The sequence below is a fragment of the Pleurodeles waltl genome, chromosome 10, assembly GCF_031143425.1.
Source record: "Pleurodeles waltl isolate 20211129_DDA chromosome 10, aPleWal1.hap1.20221129, whole genome shotgun sequence".
Taxonomy (NCBI): domain Eukaryota; kingdom Metazoa; phylum Chordata; class Amphibia; order Caudata; family Salamandridae; genus Pleurodeles; species Pleurodeles waltl.
In genome coordinates, this window is record NC_090449.1 from 502,128,256 (window position 1) to 502,152,205 (window position 23,950).

At 46.5% G+C, this 23,950-nt stretch overlaps 1 protein-coding gene across 3 annotated transcripts in view; it reads left to right on the top strand.

Moving 5' to 3' along the window:
- SCAP (SREBF chaperone) overlaps positions 1-23,950 on the top strand; it is a 657,412-nt gene that overhangs the window by 504,389 nt on the left and 129,073 nt on the right. For 2 of the 3 annotated variants that reach the window (XM_069210888.1, XM_069210887.1), the window contains one exon: positions 1,090-1,299. The exons of the other annotated variant lie outside the window; for it this stretch is intronic. In XM_069210888.1, the coding sequence (XP_069066989.1) occupies positions 1,090-1,299 (210 nt within the window). The remainder of the gene's footprint in view (positions 1-1,089; positions 1,300-23,950) is intronic. 3 annotated transcript variants of the gene reach the window in all.

Here is a 23,950-nt window from a genome sequence, read left to right on the forward strand (position 1 = left end):
ATCATGCGTGAGTGGCACCTGCAAGTAGTTTTATGCATCACTTATGGAGCAGAATGGAGTTGGTGCATTATGCCACATACTGTCATACAGTGATACTGCGCAAAGGTTTCTGGATCCAGTCTGACACTTGGAGAAGATTTAAAAGGTAAGGAATATGTGATTAGATAGTCTGTACTAGAAATGAGCATGCCAGAAGATAAGTAACTTGTTTATTTAAGCAGAACAATGATTGAGTCTCTGATGCAGAGAGCCTCACACAGGAGCGGCCATCTTTGGCCGCAGCTCTCTGGCACTCACTGGAGGAAGTGCTGACATGCGCATCAAAGGAGAGGCATGTTGTGCATCAAGGAGCACTCGTCCCACAAATTTGATGAGAAAGTTTGCGCTAAGAGTAATACAGTTACTTTAAAGGTAACTTTATCTATGTAGCATAAAACATTAAAACACACATCTGAAACTTGTTGATTTTATAGTACAATTACCATGTTAAGTCAAGGCTTGACATTCTGCATATTCATTGTGAGGAATCATTAGCAAATATTCAGGGATCCAGTTGAAATTATTTTATTCAGTGGTGCGCTAAACATTAAAACCTTGAAAACTACTGCCCTGGATGAAGCCATGAAAGAAGCAATTCAATTTCAACTTTTAGGAGTAAATAATGTTTGGAGCGATGGTTGCAAATATGAGAAATTTAGTGGAAAGGCTAGTATCCGTGAAATATTTTGTACAGTTTTATGTTCTCGAGAGCTCCTTCCCAATGAGATACTTTAAAGAAGCATCTTATGCAAAAACAGTGTAGCTTTTGACATGGCACAAAGTCTCAAGCAGAGACTTTTGAACAACAGAAAACTATCATAGAAGATGAAGACATACATGTGTAGTGAGTAAACTGATAGGGTGCCAAAAAAGACTACACTTTCATCTATCCATTTCCTGTCAGACCGTTTAAGCTTAGTTTGATATTGTGAATATCATGTAGTATTTATTTGTTTTCATGTTTGAAAGATTTTTCAATCAGATATGTGCACACCTACTATACACTCATGTTTGCTTGAACAGCCGTTCATTATCTCTTGCACTCTTTAGATACATCAGCATCCTTCCTATGGTCCCAATCACCTTGTACCTGAATCCACAGGAGGCCTTGGAGGCACGCCACCCACAGGAGACTGAACGCTACCACCCCTTCATTTCACCGCGGAATGGGGAACCAGAGAGTGTCATGCCAGTGGGAAAGGAGAAACAGGCACAGCCTCCCTTTCGATATCAAGGGCATGTGGACATCACTCTTTACAAGTAATGTGATTAACGTCTATACAGGGCTTGTACAGCAAATGTGTTGTGAATCACCCTAGTCTTTTTTTATTTTGAGAGCATTATAGTCCTAATTTTGCTTCGTCCACCAGGGAAACTACCTACAGTCTTCTCGTAAATAGCAGAATTTGGAAAGAACACTCCATTGAAAGGCAACTTAGCGTTCTTTTTTTAAATATTTTATTTGCAATGTATAAGTACACAACAAATATCTAAGAGAAACATTACATTTCCAAATTCTACATTTTTGGGGCATAGTTCAGGGTTGGGGTACAGATGCATCATTAGCACTATGTAGAAAATGATGCGAGTCAACACTACCGAATGTTCTGTGGGTCATAAGAGATAGGTCCTTGCCATCTCCCCTGTGTTGGTAAGTTGTGCCCATTGAGTCAGCTTCTTTGTTCTCCTGCATTCTTCCACGGGCCCCATATATATTTTTTCTCAAATTTCTTCGGGCAGCCACATACTTATATATACAGCCCGTTCAGCTGTCAAGGACCAGTCCATATTCCAAGCCCTAGGGTTGTTTAGGAATTGTCTCTACTGTATCATACCTGGATAATGTCCTTCCTGGCCACTAATAGTGATATGTAACAGAACTTCAGCAATGTCTGCTCACCCCATATGCCCAGGCATACTGTCTGTGCCATTAGTTTTACAGGGTGACCCTCCTCCAGGCACCGCTGTATGGTATGCCAATAGACCCTCAGCCTCTGGCATTCCAATAGGGTATGTTTTGTCTCCCTCTATAGCCAAACCCTAGGGCACTTGTGGTTGGGCAGTCAGCCCATTTTGTAAAGCCTAGTCCATGTGAGGTATGCTTTATGCAATATCTCTAGCAGAGCCTGAAAAACCTTTCCCAGGTGATCCTTTCAGGAGGAGCCGAACACAGCCATATCATCTAGATATGCTGCACTGAAGGACTCCACGCCAACAAGGACTTGATTCACCAAACTTTGGAAGGTGACAGGGGCATTCTTTAAGCCAAAGGGCATAACAGTAAACTGATAATGTCCATCAGGTGTAGAGAATGCTATGCTGTCTTTTCTTTTGCTCCAGGTGCCATCTTAATTTGCACCCTGCAGTCAAGTCAATGGTACTGACGAACTTTGCTGCACCTAATTTGTCTATTAGCTCATCAGCCCTTGGAATAGCATCTGTCTTGGTGACACAGTTGAGACCTTTGTAGTCCACACAAAACCTCATTTCTTTCTTTCCACCCTGGGTATGAGGTTTGGGAACTAAGATCACTGAGCTAACCCAGGAACTGTCAGAGGGTTCAAAACCCCCTAAATCCAGCATCTTGTTGACTTCAACTTTGATGCTCTCATTATCTTGATCAGACTGCCGATAGATCTTGGATATCGAAAGACATGCTGTCTCCTGTGGCCACATCAATGGTACACAGGTGTGCCTGTCCAGGGGTTAAGGAAAAAAGCTCTGCATACTGCTGCAAGACTTGCCTGCAGTCAGCCTGCAGTTGGCTAGTGAGGATGTCCGAGTAGACAACTCCATCAACTAACCCATCTTTCGACTTGTGTGAGAGGAGGTCAGGTAGAGGCTCACTCTCTGCTTCCTGATCCACATCAGTAACCATCAGCATGGTTACATCAGCCCTGTCTCAGAAAAGCTTGAGGTGGTTCACATGGATTACCTTTTTGGGTGTCCTGCTAGTGCCCAGGTCTACCCAAGTGGGTGAGCTCACTTTTCTTTTTTAGGATAGGGGTAAGGTCCACTCTACTTGTCCTAAAGTTCTCTGGGAGCAACAGGCTGCATAACCCATACCTTCTGCCCTGGTTTAAACTCTACCAGTGCAGCCTTTTGGTCATACCAGTGCTTCTGGAGTTGTTGGCTGGCCTCAAGGTTTTTGGATGCTTTTTCCACGTACTCTGCCATCCTTGAACTGAGGCCAAGCACATAGTCCACCACATCACATCACATTGGGCTACTAGGGTTAGGGTTCTGCCCACATCTCAGCAGAAGTGGTCATAAGAAGGGTGTGGTCACCCTGAAGGTGGTCAGCCCATTGGCTACCAGCTAGCACTCCTTGCATCACCCCTAAATTGAGAATTTAGGTGATACCCCTGAACTCTGGAACTCAGATTCCCGATGACCTAAGAAGAGCCGGACACAAAGGAGTCTCATCAGCAGAGAAGACTGCAGATACCAATTGACTTGGCCCCAGCCCTACCGGCCTGTTTGCAGCCCTTGACGATCCTGCCCAAAATACAACCTGTCCTGCATCCCAACGACCTCCAAAGCTTTGGGAGGGCTGTCTGCCTTCGATCAAGATCTCCGAGAACAGCAGACCTGTTCAATAGGAACCAACTTTAAAAGAAAAAGTTCTCTGCCCTGAGGAACCACAAAACAGCCTGCAGACCTACCTCTGCACCCAACTCCTACGGCCAAAGTCCAATTAGCCCACCGGTTCTGTGAAGGTTCTGCAGTAAATCTGAGTCCACCATAAGCTGACTTCTGCCGGACTCTGCCTCAAAGCCTGCAGCCTCAAACCGAAGACTCCCCCTGACCGCGACTTCCCTGGTAATCTGTTCCCAATGCTAAAGGACACTCCTGCACCCAGAGCCCCTGGGCCTTCGGGAGCTTGACCGTCAGTGTCCCTACGTCCCCTAGCATCAGAACTTACCTGGGCAGCGTTTTTTTTTTTTTGGTGTTCAGCCTCCTAGCCCGAGCCTGCAGCATTTATCCAAAACTGATCCTCCCCCATTGATTTGCATTGGGGTCCCAATGCTCTATTGGCACTCTGTACCCGGCCGCCCCTGTGCCGCTGGGGATGTAAGTTTGGTGCTGCCTTGTGGCCCTCCGCTGGACTTACCTCAACCCCAGGAGACTGACACCTGACACCACTTTACTCACCTGCGAGTAGCGTATCTTCGGTTACCCCCCGTCTCCATTGGTTAACATTGGCTGCACAATGCTGTGTTGGCACTCTGCACCCGGCTACCCCTGTTTTGTTGAGGGTACAAGTTTGGTGCTGCCTTCTGAATCCCTGTGCTTACCGCAACCCCCAGGAGATCGACCCCTGGCACCGTGTTACTCACCCTTGAGTGGCGCATCTTCATTCACCCCTAGTCTCCATTGGTTAACATTGGGCGTCCAACTCCAAATTTGACCTCTGCACGGGCCACCCTGTGCCGCTGTGGGTGCACTCTTGGTACTGATTTGAACCTTGTCTGGTGTTGACCTAATGACCTAAAACCCCAAAGACTGGATTTGTAAGTCGTGTACATACCTGCAAACCTGCATTTTTGTTTTCCTCCCATAGGTTAACATTGCTGAACTGAAAAATTGCACTGTTGATTTTTGAAACTGCAAAGTATTTATTATTGTAAACCTACTTACCTGATTACGAAGAAACAGATATCAAAATAAGTGTCAGGTTTGAAGGCATGTGTGGCTGTAGATAGATATGCTTTGCTTAAGTCCGCCATCTAATGTTTGGTACGGATTATTGCAAGTTGTTTTTGTTCGAAGAATCTTTTAGAGTCACAGGATCGAGTGACTCCTCCTCTTAGTGATACTGCGCTTTGGCATCAAGTTCTTTGTTAGATTGTTTTCTCAGTGCCATAGGGTTTGGACGTGTGTTCCTCTTGCTCCAGTATTTCCTCAGCTCAGGCTATTCCGAACTGTTCTCTTCCGTCTTTCTTTCGGAGACAGTATTGTACTTTGATCGGTGTTTTCTATATATTTCATGGTCGGTCTGAATTTCCACACCCATAGCCGTCTCACCGCCCTCCGGGGCATCTGTGCCCATCTCGGGCATACTTCTCCATGTGGTATTGGACTATGCAAAGCTAATAGAACATACTCCATTTCATTTCTGCCCTCAGTGTCAAATTTCCCTGCACTGACCAACATCTGGTGTGTAATTTGCGTCCCTCCCCACCCACAACAAACAAAGTTGCAACGCCTACCGTTCCTTTCGATCCAAGAAGATGCTCCGGGACCGAAGAGCTCGTCTGTTGGAGATGGCATCCAAAACACCAGACGACACTCTGGTTATCTTCGGGGAAGACCAAGCATAGAGGGAACCAGAACAGGAGGAGGCCTTCTCAATCGAAGACTCGGAGTCAAACAACCAATCCGAAAATTGAGAGCCAACCAGTCGCCTCCGTGCAACCTGTGAGTAGAATATTTCCAACTCCTCATACAAAGACTAAAAAAGCCCCGGAAACAGGTCGCCGGACCGCCACTGCCTTTGGGCCATGGTCGGATCTGAAAATCATGTTCGGATGCCTCACCTTCCGGTGTGGCACCGAAAACAGCTAAGATATCTTCGGCATTGACCTTCGGCTCGGCCACATCACAGGCATCTTCAGGATCGAGCAGATCCATTGAACTGACCACTTCAACACCAACCAAAAAGCCTCCACAGCTAATTTGGAGCCAACAGCTTCGACCCGACCAAAGACTTTGGTACCAAAAAATTCAAAACACAAGACTGTGCCTTCTAAAGACTCCAGTCATGCTTCTGAAACAGTTTAACCAGTGGAGCCCATTTTAGAGATTATGGATGCACATCAGCTTCAGCTCCATATTCAAAAAGGAACAGGGAGAATCATGTTTTTCCCCTCTGTTCCAATTAAAAGGAAGCTAACATTTGAAGAGGCCTTGGACACTGCTTCTCCCCCTAAGAAGGCCTCCAAGGACATGGCTCCAGTTGGACCTTAGCCTTCTCCACCACACTCTCCAGTGCTTTCTTCCACCCCTCCACCATGTACTCAATGACCCTCACCACTTATTAAACCACAGTTTTCACCCAGAAAGATGATTTAAGTCACATACCACATGACATATATCCGTGGAATTCATATGATCCAGATCCTATCCTGCCAAATTACTCCGATTTATATCCTGCACGGCAGTCACCACCTGAAGACACAACATCTTATCAGGAGGTGATAGCAAAGGCAGCCGCGTACCACAATGTCCAGCTGCACACTGACCCTATTGAAGAGGATTTTCTCTTTGACACCCTTACTACATCTTACTACAACACACAGAGTCAATTCCTCCCCATGCTACCCGGCATGCTTAGACATGCTAATGATATTTTTAAAGAACACGTAAGGTCTTGAGTTATCACCCCTAGAGTGGATAGAAAATACAAAGCAGCACCTACAGACCCTCTTTATACAGGCTCAAATCCCTCCAGACTCAATAGTGATCAGTACAGTACAAAAACGTGCTAATAGTCAGTCCACAGGAGATTCGCTCCCTCCTGACAAGGAAGGCAAAAAATTAGATGCAGCAGGAAAAAGAGTAGCTGCACAAGCTGCCAATCATTGTTGTATCGCCAGTTCACAGATACTTTTGGCACAGTACAATAGCACCCACTGGGACGAAATGGAAGATCTCTTTCAATACCTCCCAGAGGAGCATCGCAAAAGGGCACATGAGATGGTATCAGAGGGTCAAACTATTCTCAGTAATTCCATTCGGTGTGCAACTGATGCCACATATACTGCAGTATGCGGTATTAATACAAGTATCATTATACACAGGCATGCTTGGCTTAAGTGTTCAGGCTTCAAGCCAGAAATACAGCAGGCAGTTCTCAACGTGCCATTTTATAAAGAACACTTATTTGGCTAACAAGTGGATACTACAATCGAAAAACTTAAAGACTCAAAAACAGCAAAAACAATGGAGGCATTACTCACCACAACACAAAGTAGTAATTTACATCACCCACAATTCAGGGGAGGCTTCAAACCATCCTCTTCCGAGCCTTCCACCTCTCAGAACAGACAAGGGTTCCCATTTCTAGAACAGATGTTCCTTTAGGGGATCCTACAGAGGCTCAAACAGAGGGAAGACATCCACCTCCAGAGGATCTGCCTCCGCTTCACACCAGTGACAACCTACACCTTCCACCACCTCGCACCTCTTCAGTAGGAAAAGACTCAAAGACTTCTACCCATAGTGGTCCGATATCGCCACAGACCAGTGGGTTCTCTCAATTATCCAACATGGTTATTGTCTGTAGCTCACTTCCACTCCACCAAACATTCCCCCTCACAAATTCTCACAGGAACATGTTACTTTTCTCAAAGAAGAGGTACAATCCCTACTTCTCAAAGGTGCTATAAAACCAGTCCCCCTCTCGCAGCAAGGGTCAGGACTATACTCCCTATACTTCCTTATACCAAAGGAGGACGGGTCACTCGGGCAAATTCTAGATCTCAGACCACTAAATCCCTACATTCTCTCAAAGCATTTCCATATGGTCACTCGCCAAGATGTCATTCCACTGTTGCAGCAAGGCAACTTTATGACAGCTTTAGATCTAAAGGATGCTTCCTTTCATAATCCCATTCACCCAGCACACTGCAAATATCTCAGATTCATTATTGGGGGGGAAACATTATCAGTTCAAGGTTTTACCTTTCAGGGTTACAACCACTCCCAGGGTCTTCACAAAGTGTCTAGCAGTAGTTGCTGCATATCTCAGATGTCAACACATTCATATCTTGCTTTACTTGGATGATTGGCTTATCAAAGCCAGTACGTTACAACACTGTAAGCATCACACTCAGATCACAGTGGATATATCTCACACTCTGGTATTCACAATCAACTTCCCCAAATCCCATCTTCAACCTTTGCAGATACAGCCATATCTACGACCAGTGCTCAATTCACAGATAGGATTAGCATATCCAAGTAAAGCTCAAATTCAAACTTTTCAAACCTTAATTTCCCAGTTGCAGGAAAACCACACTTACACAGTGAAGACAGTGATGCAGCTATTAGGGATGATGGTTTTCTGTCTTTGCCATCGTACCTCATACCAGACTGCACATGCGTCCCCTACAGCAATGTCTGTCTCATCAGTGGTCTCAGTCACTGGGTCATCTCAAAGATCTAGTTTTGCAGACTCACTGCTGTCTGCAGTGGTGGAGCCCCACCAACCTCTCGGGCTGCACTTTTTGGACCCTTTGCCTCAGATCACTCTGACTACAGATGTATCACAGACAGGTTGGAGAGCTCACCTCAACAACCTCACAATACAAGGTCTATGGGATCCCGTTCATCAAGCTTCACATGTGAATTACCTGGAGCTTCAAGCAGTTTTCGTAGCAATCTTCCACAACTCTCCCACAAAGAGTTCTAGTCCATGTATTATCTGCAAAAAGGTGAGGGGGGGACGCGTTCTTTTCACTTGTCCCATCTTGCTTAGACAATAAGACAAGTAATTCACCACCACATTCACTTAGTTGCAGAGTATCTCCCAGGCATGGACAACCAATTTGTAACCCTCAGAAGGATGCAGCAACAAGTCACTGAATGGTAACTCCACCCTCAGTACTTTCTAAAGTAGGGGAACACCCCAAATAGACCTCTTCGCCACCGCAGAAAATACAAAATACCAAAACTTTGTGTTCAGATACCTACACCCTCAGTCCAAGGGCAGTGCTGGATGGATGAATTGGTCAGGGATATTTGCTTATGCTTTTCCGCCTTTCTCACTCATTCCGTCTCTAGTTCGCAAATTGAAGCAAACCTCTCTCACCATGATCCTTGTAGCTCCCGCATGGGCACATCAAGCTTGGTTCGCAACATTTCTGGATCTGTCTACCACCCAGGGTGCCTCCAGCATCATCCTGGAACGTTATTGTTCTTACTAGGTACATGGGTCCACCTTTGGGCCATTGCATGCATGATCTTTACAATTCCTTTCATGGAAACTGGATTTTTTAGTAGTTATCACTTCCCTAAGACGTGCAAGTGAACTCCAAGCTTTAACCTTAGAAGAATTATTCTTCCAAATACACCAAGATAGAGCAGATCTTCGAACAAACACTAAATTCCTTCCAAAAATATTTTCACAATTCCATATCAACCTATCAAATGAATTGCAATTCTTTTTCCAACAACCAGACTCGGTTGCAGAAAGAGCTCTTCACACACTAGATGTTAAAAGGGCTCTCATGTATTATATATACAGAACCAAACAATCTAGGAAATCTAAACAACCTTTTGTAGCATTTTCAATGCCTCATAAAGGCAACCCAATATAAAAAAATTGTATAGCAAGATGGATAATCAAATGTATTCAAACTTCCTATGCTAAAGCCAAACAACAGTTACCTGCTTCCCCCAGAGTACACTTGGCTAGAAATAAGGGTGCTTCTATGGCTTTTCTAAGTAGCATCCCAATAGCAGACATGTGAATCTGCTTCTTGGTCTACACCACATACATTTACTAAACACTATTGTGTAGATGTTTTAGCACGCCAGCAAACCAGTGTTGGCCAAGCAATGCTCAGAACACTTTTTCAAGCAACTCCAACTCCCACAGGCTAGCCACCACTTCTTTGGAGGGACTGCTTTACAGTCTCTGCATATCATGTGTATCTGCAGCCACACATGCCATTGAACGGAAAATGTTACTGACCCAGTACACATCTGTTTGTGGCATGTTGTGCTGTAGATTCACATGCACCCTCCCTCCTTCCAAGATGCCTGTAGCTGTTGTAATTTCATTAGCATATAAATATTTTACATTGCATGGCCATCTCTTTTTCTTTACTCTCTATACACCACTTACCTCTCCCGCCTGTGGGGAAACAGTCTAACAAAGGACTTGATGCCCTTGTGTAGTCTCGTCAAGAAGACGAGTCACTTGATCCTGTTACTTTAAAAGATTTTTCGAACAAAAACAACTTGTAACACTCTGGACCCAATACTAGATGGCAGACTTATGCAAAGCATGTGAATCTACAGCACTACATGCCATGAACAGATGTCTACTGGGTAAGGAACATTTTCCTTTTCTAAATTGGTTTCAGATTTTTTTCTTTAAGTGTGTACCTCATTTATTGCCTCTTTGAGTACAACAACTGCTTAGCACTACCCTCTGATAAGTCTAATTGCTTACCCACACTACCACAAATAGAGCATTTGTCCTATCCACATTTGCCTCTGCAGTACCATTTGGGGATCCACTGGAGTCTCTGCACAGTGTACTTCATTTTAGTGCACTATATAAAGAGTGAGCTTCCTACACCAACAATGGAGCCGGTCACTATTAGTGGTTGAGGGCAATTTAAAAATCTTTTTAGGTTTCCCACAGAGGGTGAAAACCCACTGAGATTACCTCCTCTCCCCTTTTTTGTGTGTTAGGTTACCGGTGGCACACACATGGTTGCACAATCAGGGCTACAATCAATCTCTGGGGTGACTTTCTAACTTATATACCTATCCTTTGTTCCATATACTAAGGAATTACAGGTAAGTTAGCCCATACCAGTCGGGTAAAGCCAATGTAATAAGATGCACGTTTTGGGGGTATGGACACAGGCACTGAGGTCTGGTTAGCAGGCCTCTGTGCACTCTAGAGTCTGAGAACCAGTAAGATCCCTCTGAAAACTTGGGGGCGGTGGGGGTGACCATACAAAAGTAAGCATTTCCTTACAGAGTACCATCACAATTGCCAAAGCTGCCTATTGCATCTTTAACATCCAATTCCAGGTGGACTCACCAACCTCACCCCTTCTTTCCCGCTAGAACGATCAACCAGATAATGATGATTGCAAGTGTGTGAGACCCTAGGCATTCCCCCTCCCATGGAAGTGAATGGGAAGACTACTGAGGACCTCCTCTAGTGCAGTGTCCTCAACATGATACGGCCAAGATCAATGCTCCTGTTAAAAGTCCTTCAAAGAGATTTGATCTTCCAATAATCAGTAAGGAGACAGACTGTGTTCTTTGTTGTTTCTGAGAACCTTTTAGGAAAACAGTCAAAGACATCCCCATAATATGTCCTAACTGACAGAAAGGGTTGAAGCTAATGCAGACTCCAGCAACAATAGCAGGAGTCCTTCTGAGGTTTGATATAAAAAAAGAATAATAATAAATAAATAAAAGCCTACAAGACAACACCTTGTTGCATCTTAAGGGCAACCCAAAACTCTCAATATGCAAGTGTGCAAACATCAAGGAACCATACTGCCCCATACAGTGCTTCTCCTGAGAGGGAAGGATGAAGGATGAGTGCCTTTGGCAAAAGAATGTCCTCCATGTTCACACGAGTACCTAACTTCATGAGCATCTTGGGCAGGCACAGTCTCCAGATATGGTCTGGCATAATGTCAGATATAGACCTGCTACCAGAAGATAAGGAAAAGGAGGCAAAGGCAACCCTTGGAGACAGTGAGATGCCGTCTGCTTCTACTATTGACTCAGCCATGGATATAGCTAACTTCAGCTTCAGATGCTTCTTAGGAGCAACAGTGCTCTGTAGGCTGGAATACCTTAGAGCAGTTTCTTTTAGACAAGAAGCTTACAGTTACTGCAGCAACAACACTTATAACCCTTCCAGTTCATTAAAGAAAGATGTCAGCTGCCATATTGTTGGTGACACTAACTCTTTTGCTACCAACACAGCCACAGTCATATCATCAGAATTACTACTTGTTAGAAATGGGGTCTTTGGTTTGCAGGCAGGTTACCCCTTGTCCAAGCAAGGACCCTCAATAGTTAGGGTAAGTCACACACAATCCAAATTATCCTGTGCCCACCCGCTGGTAGCTTGGCACTGAGTAGTCAGGCTTAACTTAGAAGGCAATGTGTAAAGTATTTGTGCAATAAATCATGCAATAACACAGCATAACACCAGAAAAATACACCACACATTGTTTAGAAAAATAGATATTATTTATCTGGTTAAATGCAGGTCATAACGATTAAGATTTGAAAAGTACACTTTGAATTATCACTGTAGGAAATGATAAAAGAAGTCTTTAGTCTTTAAAAAGAAACAAATGTCTCTTGCAAGAACAAAGTACCTGGTTTGCGTTCAAATTCCCCGCAAGGGGCCGCAAACGAGGAGATGGGTGGAAAATGGGGAGGTGTGCGTCGATTTTAACGGCGCACACAGACGATGCATCGTTGAGTTTTCACGCAGGGCAGGCTTTGAGTTGATTTCCAGTGTGTAGACTGGAATCCTCTTAGGGTTGCGGGGTTTTTGGATACCTCGGGAATGATGCTTTGATATCCTGGATGTACAAGATGAAGTCACAGGAGCTGCGTTGATCTGGTGGGCAATGTGTGGAAATTTCTGCTGCACGGCTGACGCTTGCGTTGATTCCTCTCAGGAAGTCAGGCTGCGTCGGTCCGGCTCGGCTCTGCGTCAATTCTGTTGGCCGTGCGACGAAGTTCCGGTCGCAACGCTGCCACTGCGTCGATTTCCACTTCGGGGAGCCGGGCTGCGTCGTTCTGGTTTGGCGTGTGATGATTTTCTGACCGTGATGGGGGCTGTGCATAGTTTCTTGCAGGCTGTGCGTCAAATTTTCGCCGCACAAGGAGTTCTCTTACAGGATGAAGTCTTTTTGGTCCTGAGACTTCAAGGAACAGGAGGCAAGCACTATCCAAGCCCTTGGAGAGCACATCTCAGCAGAGCCAGCGGGCAGCAAGGCAACAGCAGGGCAACAGTCCTTTGCAGAAAAGCAGTGAGGTGAGTCCTTTGGGGAAGCCAGGCAGTTCCTCTTGGCAGGCTGCAGGGATTCTTCTCCAGTGGTATCTTGTCCATAAGTGTCTTGAGTTGGTTGGGTCAGAGACACTGCTTAAATACCCAAATATGCCTTTGAAGTGGGGGAAACTTCAAAGAGTGGCTTGGAAGTGCACAAGTTCCATCCTGTTAGAAGTGTCCCCTTTCAGTTCCATCTTGTCTGCCAGCGTCCCAGTAAGGGGTCTGGCAGCCCTTTGTGTGAGGGCAGGCTACTGTCCTTTGACATGTAAGTGTCAGGCCCTCCACCCTCCCAGCCCAGGAAGACCCATTCAATATGCAGATGTGTGCAAGTGTGACTGAGCATCCTGTGTTTGGAGTTGTCTGAGTGAATGCACAAGGGAGCTGTCAACTAAACCTAGCCAGACGTGGATTGTAAGGCACAGGATTTAAGTGCAGAGCAATGCTCACTTTCTAAAAGTGGCATTTCTAAAATAGTAATATTAAATCCAACTTCACCAGTCAGCAGGATTTTGTATTACCATTCTGACCATACTAAATATGAACTTGTTACTCCTTTCTACCACTCAACAGATCAGAATCTACCACTCAAACAGTAAATGAGGGTAGCCCTAATGTTAGCCTATGAAAGGAGCATGCCTCACAACAGTGTAAAAATGAACTTAGGAGTTTTACACTACCAGGACATATAAACTGCACAGGTACATGTCCTGCCTTTTATCTACATAGCACCCTGCCCTATGGGTTACCTAGGGCCTACCTTAGGGGTGACTTATATGTATAAAAAGGGGAGTTTAAGGCTTGGCAAGTACTTTTAATTGCCAAGTCGAAGTGGCAGTGAAACTGCATACACAGGCCTTGCAATGGCAGGCCTGAGGCATGATTAAGAGGCTACTTATGTGGGTGGCACAATCAGTGCTGCAGGCCCACTAGTAGCATTTAATCTACAGGCCCTGGGCACATGTAGTGCACTTTACTGGGGGTCTTACAAGTAGATTAAATAAGCCAATTGGGTATAAACCAATGTCAACATGTTTCAAAGGAGAGAGCATATGCACTTTAGCACTGGTTAGCAGTGGTAAAGTGTGCAGAGTCCTAAAACCAGCAAAAACAGTGTCCAAAAGTGGAGGGAGGCTGGCAAAAATTTAGGGGTGACCACCCTAAGGCTGTCAGGTCTAACACTACTGATCACAGCAGCAGCCTTGTAGATCACTATCAGCAGGGGCATAGAACAAGACCAACAGGCGCAGAGGAGAGAGACATTAAACATCTTAGAACACTGAATGCAGACAACTCTCCCCCCGGCATTGACCTCTGTTCCCTTGGGCAGGGTCCACAGAGGTGAGCGAATTTTAGTTTTCTGCGAGGAATGAGTGTGAATGACATCAGATAGATGGGTTATGCAGCTAATCTAATACTGACACATGCTTGAGTTCATTCAGCAACCCCTACAAACCCCACCTACCAGACGCCAACAACAAACCTTTCCTTTGGTGAAAGCTGAAATGCTCATGATAATGCAAAAAGGGGCTATCAGGCCAGTTCTGAGAAAGGAGTAGATGTAGGTTTCTGAATACTACTTCTAACTGCAGATTCTTCAATTAAGAATAATCCCAAAGCACTAGAGTGGATCCAGAAACTCTAAGCAGTGCTCCTGTGTGCCGCTAGGTGCTGCCTTGCAGCTCAGTGCTTGCTCTTTATGCCCTGAAAATGATGGAGTAGAGCCTAATATAAACACCATCCCTGCTTGCTGACATCAGTTCCTTTCTTTTCTCACATTCTAATAACGCAGATCTGGAGTTCTGCTCCTACATTCGTTGGCCTAATAACTATTTCTGAGTGGCACACTTCGAGCCTTGTTGTGATTGCAGAAAACATGTCATGGTGGCACACAAGGTATGTTTCCCTGGCTGGCTTTAGCGTTGTCTGGTGCAACAATCTTTTTTGGCACTTGACCCCCCCCAAATCTCCACCCCTAAAGTCGAACTTCTCCACACATTCCCTCACCACCACCCTCCAACAGTGTCCCTCATCTCTCCAAAGCCCTCTCTCACATGCGTTTCAATTGTTTTATAGCACTACTCATACCATTATGGGGTGTCTGAGCACTTTACATCAAACAGACATTATACAGAGAACAGTGCATTATACGTGTGTATGAGAATTACAAGGAGTAGGAATCAAGTCATCCATCCTACTAGGTCATATATTTTATGAGTGTTTGGTCTTGAAAAGCACAAACTCTGGATTTAAAACATACCACAGTGATTGAGGTTGGCTTTTCTAATGAGAATGTATTTCTAACTAAACTAACTCCTTTTCGCAACATTAGGATAATGAAAAACGAGGAAATCATACATATCTAACTCTATCCTTGTAGTTTTGCATGCAGCTCTTTGATCACCGTCCATATGTCACTGTGCTATATTAGGATTGTTAATAAAGAACTGCAAGTAACAAAAGGATCTCTGTGACAAAAGCAGTAACCTACTGAGCTAATCACATAAAATACAGTTATGTACTCTGTATACTCTGTATGGTACATTCTATTCGCAGCATATTAACTCTCTGCGCTAATTTATGAACAAGACAAACCTGGATCTCTCTTCAGCAGGAATATTAATCACCAGAGTTGTCTTGACATTTTTACTATTGCCTGAAAACTGTCAGGCAGGTAACGAAATCTGCAGCAGGTGCTTTTGTACCCTCAAGTTATTACACAGTCCCCCTGCCCCCCAAGGTGCGCACGAGGAAAGGCTGCACCAGTCACAATGCTCTGGAACTGGTCTTGTATGTCTCTGGTGTTTGTGCCCAGGACACCACTCAAAGTTGTGTGACAAGTGCGCCTTCATGCACCCAAAAGTGATCTGGGACCACAAGGCGAAGCAGTACGCCGACGAACATAAGACGAGATCCTCATGTAAATACTGCTCCCTCCCCAGGTCCCACACACAGTCTCAGTTTCGGTCTCAGTCCCAGAACTGTTCTCATAAGAGCTCTACCTCTGACAAGTCCAAATTGCTGACTAAACATAAAATAGCATAGCAGGACACAAACCCATCCTGCCACTCAATGCCGAAGAAGATGGCGCAATGGCATCCCAGTATTAGTCTGTCTCCTCTGGGGTATCCGAGCACAAAGCAGATTCCCCCAACTGACCCCGGTCTGATTGTAGAAGCCATGCTGTAGATTTTTGGTACTTTTCTGGCTCCATGTTCCAAAGATCTGCAGAGTTCCCCATTCGGTTTACTACTTGTGGTCCTTCCTCAGTGCTGACTGACTGCTTTGGATCCATTCCAGGTGCAATACCAACTTTCGTATAGAGGCCCACTCCAGCTCCTGGAGCTACACCAGGTCGCCAGTCCACACTCCTGCTGGCGTTGCTAGAAGAGGATTCGATTCTGATCCAGATATCTGACCTCAAACCTTCTTCAGCCCGATCTTGACCGATGTCACACTATAAAATCACTAATGCACAACCAGTCATCATACCGCCTGATTCTGCAGCTATGACTCAAGCCGGGTGGTCACTACAACAAGATTCTCCATCATCTTTTTGGTTCCGACTCTGAACCAGGTACTCCACCAAAGGGAGATGATGATGGTGGCGGGGTTAAAGGATAGTGATCTTCCCCCTCATTATGATGCTGACAGTTGGTATATGGATTCAAAAGATGCCAGTGGGCTTAATACCTCCTGTGATACAAGGCTGCACTTGGACCCTCTTGTCAAGAGGCCACTCCAAAGACCAAAGGACTGTGTAATTTAAAGTTGTGGTCCTGGATCTGCAGCATCCCTCTGTCAAGACCAAGACTTACGTCCATAAGGGAAGTTCTACAGCCTGAGTTTGCAACATCTGAGCCCTTTCTCCCCCTGATATTTTGATGGGAACATGATCAAAGCTCTGTTCCTGACTGTCAGTGATGTGCAGTTTGTGGTTCGCCACAGAGCAGCACCTCACAACCCTGTTTTTTTCACTAAACATTCTACTCCAGAGACTAAGGCGGTCATTCTGACCCTGGCGGTTGTAAACCGCCAGGGCAGAGTGCCGCGGAAGCACCGCCAACAGGCTGGCGGTGCTTCAGGGGCCATTGGTCAGAAAAGGGAAACCGGCGGTTTCCCGCCGGTTTCCCGCTGCCCCAGGGAATCCTCCACGGCGGCGCTGCAAGCAGCGCCGCCATGGGGATTCCGACCCCCTTTCCGCCATCCTGTTTCTGGCAGTTTTCACCGCCAGAAACAGGATGGCGGGAACGGGTGTCGTGGGGCCCCTGGGGGCCCCATTAAGATTTTCAGTGTCTGCAAAGCAGACACTGAAAATCGCGACGGGTGCAACTGCACCCGTCGCACACCAGCAACTCCGCCGGCTCCATTCGGAGCCGGCTTCAATGTTGCTGGGTCTTTCCCGCTGGGCGGGCGGGCGGCCTTTTGGCGGTCGCCCACCCGCCCGCCCAGCAGGAAAGTCAGAATGACCGCGGCGGTCATTTGACCGCGGTGCGGTATTCTGGTGGGGGAACTTTGGCGGGCGGCCTCCGCCGCCCGCCGAAGGTAGAATGACCCCCTAATTGTTTAGGCTTCAACCACTAAGGTTAACCCTAATTCTTTCCACATGACTCCTCCAGATGGGGATCCCAAGAGGATTGAGACATTTGGAAAACAATTGTTCACTTCAGCCAGTCTGCTGCTGAGATTGGTCAGTGTAGTCGGTTTACTGGGCTGCCATCCCACACGGGCATAACCAGTGAGATCTTGGCAGAGGTCCCAGAAAACCTTAGGGCCACCCAGGCTCAGACATAATGGACAGGACATGGCCAAGTATGTGATGCATGCTGGCCAAGATACTACAGACTGCCTGAGGAGGGTGGTTGACACCAGCTGTGTGCTCCACCACCATGCATTGATGTGCCTCACAGGGTTTTCTGGATGTAGTAAGTTGGCTCTGTATATACTATTTCAAAGTAAGAAATAGTGTGCACAGAGTCCAAGGGTTCCCCTTAGAGGTAAGATAGTGGCAAAAGTAAATAATTCTAATGCTCTATTTTGTGGTAGTGTGGTCGAGCAGTAGGCTTATCAGAGGGTAGTGTTAAGCATTTGTTGTACACACACAGGCAATAAATGAGGAACACACAGTCAAAGACTTACTCCAGGCCAATAGGTTTTTATATTGAAAAATATATTTTCTTAGTTTATTTTAAGAACCACAGATTCAAGATTTACAGTAAACACTTTAAATGTAAGGTACTTCACTTAGATACTTTAGGAACTTTGAATAAAAGCAGTGTCATATACAGTCTTTGTAAAAATGGCAATAAGCTATTTTCAAAGTCGACACAGTGCAAAAGTCAACAGCTCCTGGGGGAGGTACGTAAAGGTTAGATTAGGAGGTAAGTAAAACACTTACAAGTCTCAGTTCTGGGGCATAGGCAGCCCACCGTTGGGGGTTCAAGGCAACCCCAAAGTTACCACACCAGTAGCTCAGGGCCAGTCAGGTGCAGAGGTCAAAGAGGTGCCCAAAACACATATGCCACTATGGAGAACAGGGGTGCTCCGGTTCCGGTCTGCCAGCAGGTAAGTACCTGCGTCCTCGGGGGGCAGACCAAGGGGGTTTTGTAGAGCACAGGGGGGACACAAGTAGACACACAAAATACACCCCCAGCGGCATAAGGGGAGGCTGGGTGCAGTGTGCAAAGCGGGCATCGGGTTTCAGGTAGGAAACAATGGAGGGACCCCGGGTCACTCTAGCAGTGCAGGCAGGCACGGGGGATGGCTTCTCAGGACAGCCACCACCTGGGCAAGGCAGAGGGTCGTCTGGGGGTCACTCCTGCATTGAAGTTCGGTTCCTTCAGGTCCTGGGGGCTGCGGGTGCAGTGTTGGTTCCAGGCGTCGGGTCCTTTGTTACAGGCAGTTGCGGTCAGGGGGAGCCTCTGGATTCTCTCTGAAGGTGTCGCTGTGGGGGCTCAGGGGGGTTGTCTCTGGTTACTCACGGGCTCGCAGTCGCCGGGGAGTCCTCCCTGCGGTGTTTGTTCTCTGGATCTTTTGTCGGGTGCAGAGTGTGAAGTCTCACGCTTCCGGCGGGAAAATGTGCAGTCTTTGAAAGTTGCTTCTTTGTTGCAAAGAAGTAGCTGGTTTTGAACAGGGCCGCTGTTCACAGGGGTTTCTTGGTCCTTTAGTCCAGGGCAATCCTCTGAGGCTGTTGCAGGTTTTCGAAGTTGGAGAGAGGCCGGTAGGGCTGGGGCCAAAGCAGTTGTCGTCTTCCTCCTTCTCTGCAGGCTTGTAGGTCAGCAGTCCTTCTTGTTTCTTCAGGTTGCAGGAATCTGATTTCCTGGGATCTGGGGAGCCCCTAAATACTGAATTTAGGGGTGTGTTTAGGTCTGTGAGGGCAGTAGCCAATGGCTACTGTCCTTGAGGGTGGCTACACCCTCTTTGTGCCTCCTCCCTGTGGGGAGGGGGGCACATCCCTAATCCTACTGGGGGAATCCTCCAAACTCAAGATGGAGGTTTTCTCAAGGCAGGGGTCACCTCAGCTCAGGACACCTTAGGGGCTGTCCTGACTGATGGGTGACTCCTCCTTGTTTTTCTCATTATCTCCTCCAGCCTTGCCGCCAAAAGTGGGGGCAGTGGCCGGAGGGGTGGGCATCTCCACTAGCAGGGATGCCCTGGGGCGCTGTACCAAAAGGTGAGCCTTTGAGGCTCACCGCCAGGTGTTACAGTTCCTGCAGGGGGAGGTGAGAAGCACCCCCACCCAGTAAAGGCTTTGTTCCTGGCCACAGAGTGACAAAGGCACTCTCCCCATGTGGCCAGCAACATGTCTGGTGTGTGGCAGGCTGGCAGAAACTGGTCAGCCTACACTAGAAGTCAGGTAGGTATTCAGGGGGCATCTCTAAGATGCCCTCTGGGTGTATGTTACAATAAATTGCACACTGGCATCAGTGTGCATTTATTGTGCTGAGAAGTTTGATACCAAACTTCCCAGTTTTCAGTGTAGCCATTATGGAACTGTGGAATTTGTGTTTGACAAACGCCCAAACCATATACTCTTTATGGCTACCCTGTACTTACAATGACTAAGGTTTTGCTTAGACACTGTAGGGGCATAATGCTCATGCACATATGCCCTCATCTGTGGTATAGTGCACCCTGCCGTAGGGCTATAAGGCCTGCTAGAGGGGTGACTTACCTATGCCACAGGCAGTGTGAGGTTGGCATGGCACTCTGAGGGGAGAGCCATGTCGACTTAGTCATTTTCTCCCTACCAGCACACACAAGCTGTGAGGCAGTGTGTATGTGCTGAGTGAGGGGTCCCCAGGGTGGCATAAGACATGCTGTAGCCCTTAGAGACCTTCCCTGGTATCAGGGCCCTTGGTACCAGGGGTACCAGTTACAAGGGACTTACCTGAGTGCCAGGGTTGTGCCAATTGTGGAGACAAAGGTACAGTTTAAGGAAAGAACATTGTTGCTGGGGCCTAGTTAGCAGGGTCCCAGCACACTTTCAAATCATAACTTAGCATCAGCAAAGGCAAAACGTTAGTGGGTAACCATGCCAAGGAGGCATTTCCTTACACTGGAGCTGTGCAAGACTATGGGGGTTATTCTAACTTTGGAGGAGGTGTTAATCCGTCCCAAAAGTGACGGAAAAGTGACGTATTTACCACCAGCCGTATTACGAGTCCATTATATCCTATGGAACTCGTAATACGGCTGGTGGTCTATCCGTCACTTTACCGTCACTTTTGGGACGGATTAACACTCCTCCAAAGTTAGAATAACCCCCTACATGCCAGTTGATAGGTCATGCCTTTTTTGTTGAGGAAGCTGATTCTGCTGTACTGTATTTTAAGTACAGTAGGGCCATGGCATGCTCCCTGGGAGTGTTCCTACCAAACATTTTCCATATCGGCTTTCTGGAGCAGTCACCTCAATTGAGGATGGGGTATGGCAGGCATTGTGCAGGCCTGAAGGGACACGAGGACTCCTGGCCCCCCTCTCCTGTGGCTTCAGCCTCAGTCGCTTTTTGTTTGTCATTAGCGGTACACACCCATCCAGTATGGGGTTGGGGAGAGGGCAGGATCCAGTAGTTCTCCCAGAATGGCCATCAGTCACGTCCAACAGAAGGGTCATACAGATTATTCAGCAAGGTTATGTCCTACCTCTTCTGTTTACCCCACTACATCTGATTGACTGTCAGAGGACCACGTCTTTGTTGTGCTGCAGACATGTTGATCTCCAAAGGTGCTGTAGAGAGGGTTCCAGGCTCTGAAAGGGCGAAAGGTTGTTATACTCACTATTTCTTTGTGCCGAAAAAGGACGAAGTCTCCAGCCTAAATTTGACCTCTCAGTGCTTCCTGTAGACTGGCAAAATCAAAATTCTCACATTGGCCCACATCCTTGCCATTCTGAACCTAGGAGACTGGATGTTGTCTTTGGGTCTGCAGGGCGTGTATGGTCATATACTGGTTCTGCAGTCCAAGCTGCAGGTCAAGATTGGCCAGGAACCTTTCCAATTTTCAGTGCTTCCCATTGGCCTCACTAGTGCCCTTCGAGTGTTCTTGAAATTGGTGGCAGTGATTACGGTACATCTTGGGAAGCGTGCGATATCTGTTTCCCCTTTCTTGACAACTGGCTGTTGAATTCAGATTCATCTCTGTCAGTTGCAGATCATCTCCAGATTATGGCAAACCTCTTTTGTTGGGGTTTATAATCAGTGACTGACTGTTTCAATGTCATTCATTGGAGATGTTCTGAATACAGTGCAATTCAAGCTCTTTCCTTCACAGCAGCGAGTCTGGGACATTCAGGCTGTGATGGCAGTGTTTCACCCTTGGTCCTTGAACTTGGTGAAAGCAGTTCTGAGGCTACCTGGCTTGTTAGCCTTATTCATGTCCTAGCTCAACTTCTCCAGGTTCCACATGTAGACTCTGTAATAGAACTTGAGGTTCCAGAGGGCTTAGCACCAAGAAAATAAGATGGATGCCATCCAGACTTTGGAAGCAATGGCTCACGATCTGCTGTGGTCCAGCTAAAGGCTCCTCTCCCTTCCCCATCCTGAGCTAACCATGAAGACTGGATCACCCTAGGTAAGGGAACCCTTCTGGGGAGTCAGGGAACTCTGATCTCCGGTGGAAGCCCGTCTTCATATCAATCTGTTGGAGTTGAGAACTTCATCTGGCATTGAAGGCCTTCCTGCTGCCCATCAAGGGGATGCTGATGCAGGATCTCTAGGACAACACCACTGCTGTCTCATACTGAAACAAGCAAAGTGGAGTGGGTCATAAGTCCTGTGGATGGAGGCTTTGAGCTTCTGGAGTTCACGTAAGTGTCAAGGCCTTTCCTTTGTTGCAAACCAGCTGGTGTGATCCTTGATTCCCAGGCGGAATAGCTCAGCATGCAGTATCTGGCGGATCACAAGTCTACCTCTCATGGTGGTGCAGGGCATCTTCTGGCATTGTGGTGAACCCGGTCTGTATCTTTTTCCTACAGTTGAAAATGAGTTGTGTTAAATGTTTACTGTGTTGGAGATTCCCTTAAGGCACTCATTGGGGAAATTGAACACAGGACTCCTGTACACCTTCCCTGCCCCCACCTCTTCTGTCTCAAGGTCTGAAAAAGATCAGGAACAACTGAGCCAAGTCACCCTAATGCCTAAGGATTGAACAGGAGAGTGTGTACCCAGAATCTCTAAGTATGAGCATCTGCCGTCTGATTGGGATCCCACTTGGAGAGGATCCTGCATCAACGAGGTAGGATGCTTCCACAAAGTCCATTCATGCAGGGTACTGGGGAACACTTGTGGCCTGGTGGGGAGTTTGCAAAATAGACCCTTCACAAGCCAAACTGTCAGATGTTATCCTTTCTGTTTTGTCTTTGGCCTAGCAAGACCTCTCAGTTGTCACTATTAAAGGTTATTTGTCGATCCACTTACGGCCCTTCTTGGCTGCATTGGAGATCTGCTGAAGTCCATTAGATGCCTTACTGCGATTTCGCTCCTGCTGGCTAAACGGGAGATAGGGCTTAGATGGGGCTCCGAACATGCGCCAAACAGCACTTCTTGGCTAGCTAGCCTTACATACTCTGACACCAGTAACGAGCTCTATGCCTCATTACAGCCTGTGGCATCTAGGCCTAAAGATATTTGGCAACTGCTGTAGGATTACTGGACTACACTTGTCATATCTCCGCCAACATCACAGCCTTCTCACGACATAAGTTCATGTTGAATCTACCATCCTCTCTGTGTCATTATCTGTTTCTTTCTAAATGTCGTTTCCAGCCACTGCCCGACTGCCTGTTGTTTGGCAGCAGTAAAGAATACATATGATTTGTATTGGTGGTCTTCTATCTGCATGTGGCAGTGTTTCTCTGACTGTACTAGGTTGCCTTTAGTTTGTTCTTTGTTATGCTTTAAAATGATAAAAGTAAAAAAAAAAAAGGGGGGGAGGGTTTATTTGTCAGCCCTTTCGGCTGTTTAGTGTTTGCTGGCCAACTATTCTTGTTTAACAGACAGTTGTGATGACGTTTATTAAAGGTTTGACACGTTTTCTCCCAAACATTTTGTAATGCTACAGTGAGACTTTAGTTTGGGCTTGATGTTTCTGATGTGTACGCTCTCGAGCCAATCCACAGCTCACAGGTGCTTGTTATAACTTCATATTCGAAAGAGTACCTTCATAATTGCAAACACTTCAGCTTGTCATGTGAGTGAACTCCAGGCACTGACGCAGCAACCACCCTAAGCCACCTCTTTTCCAGGCAAATTGGTGCTGAGAATTCAGATCACATTGCCTTAAGTTATGACTCTCGTCCACATTGGGCAATCCATCATCCTACCAATGTTCTTCACCCATTCTCACTCATCAAAAGAGGAATAGAAGGTTAACTGGTTGGATTCTTCAAGGCCTTTAGGCTTTACATTGATTGTACCAGGGAACGCCATGGGGACAGTCAGCTTTTTGTGGGGTTCTCTGGGGCGAAGAAAGGAAAGGCTGTGCAGAAGAGAACCCTATCAAGGTAGATAATCCTCTGATTCAGGAGCTGCTGTCCACTGTCCAAGAAGCTGCACCTGGAAGGTCTGAGAGCCCATTCTAACAGGGCCAAGACTTCCACCTGTCCTTGAAATGTTCCAGGCAAATATTTTTTATTTGGGTG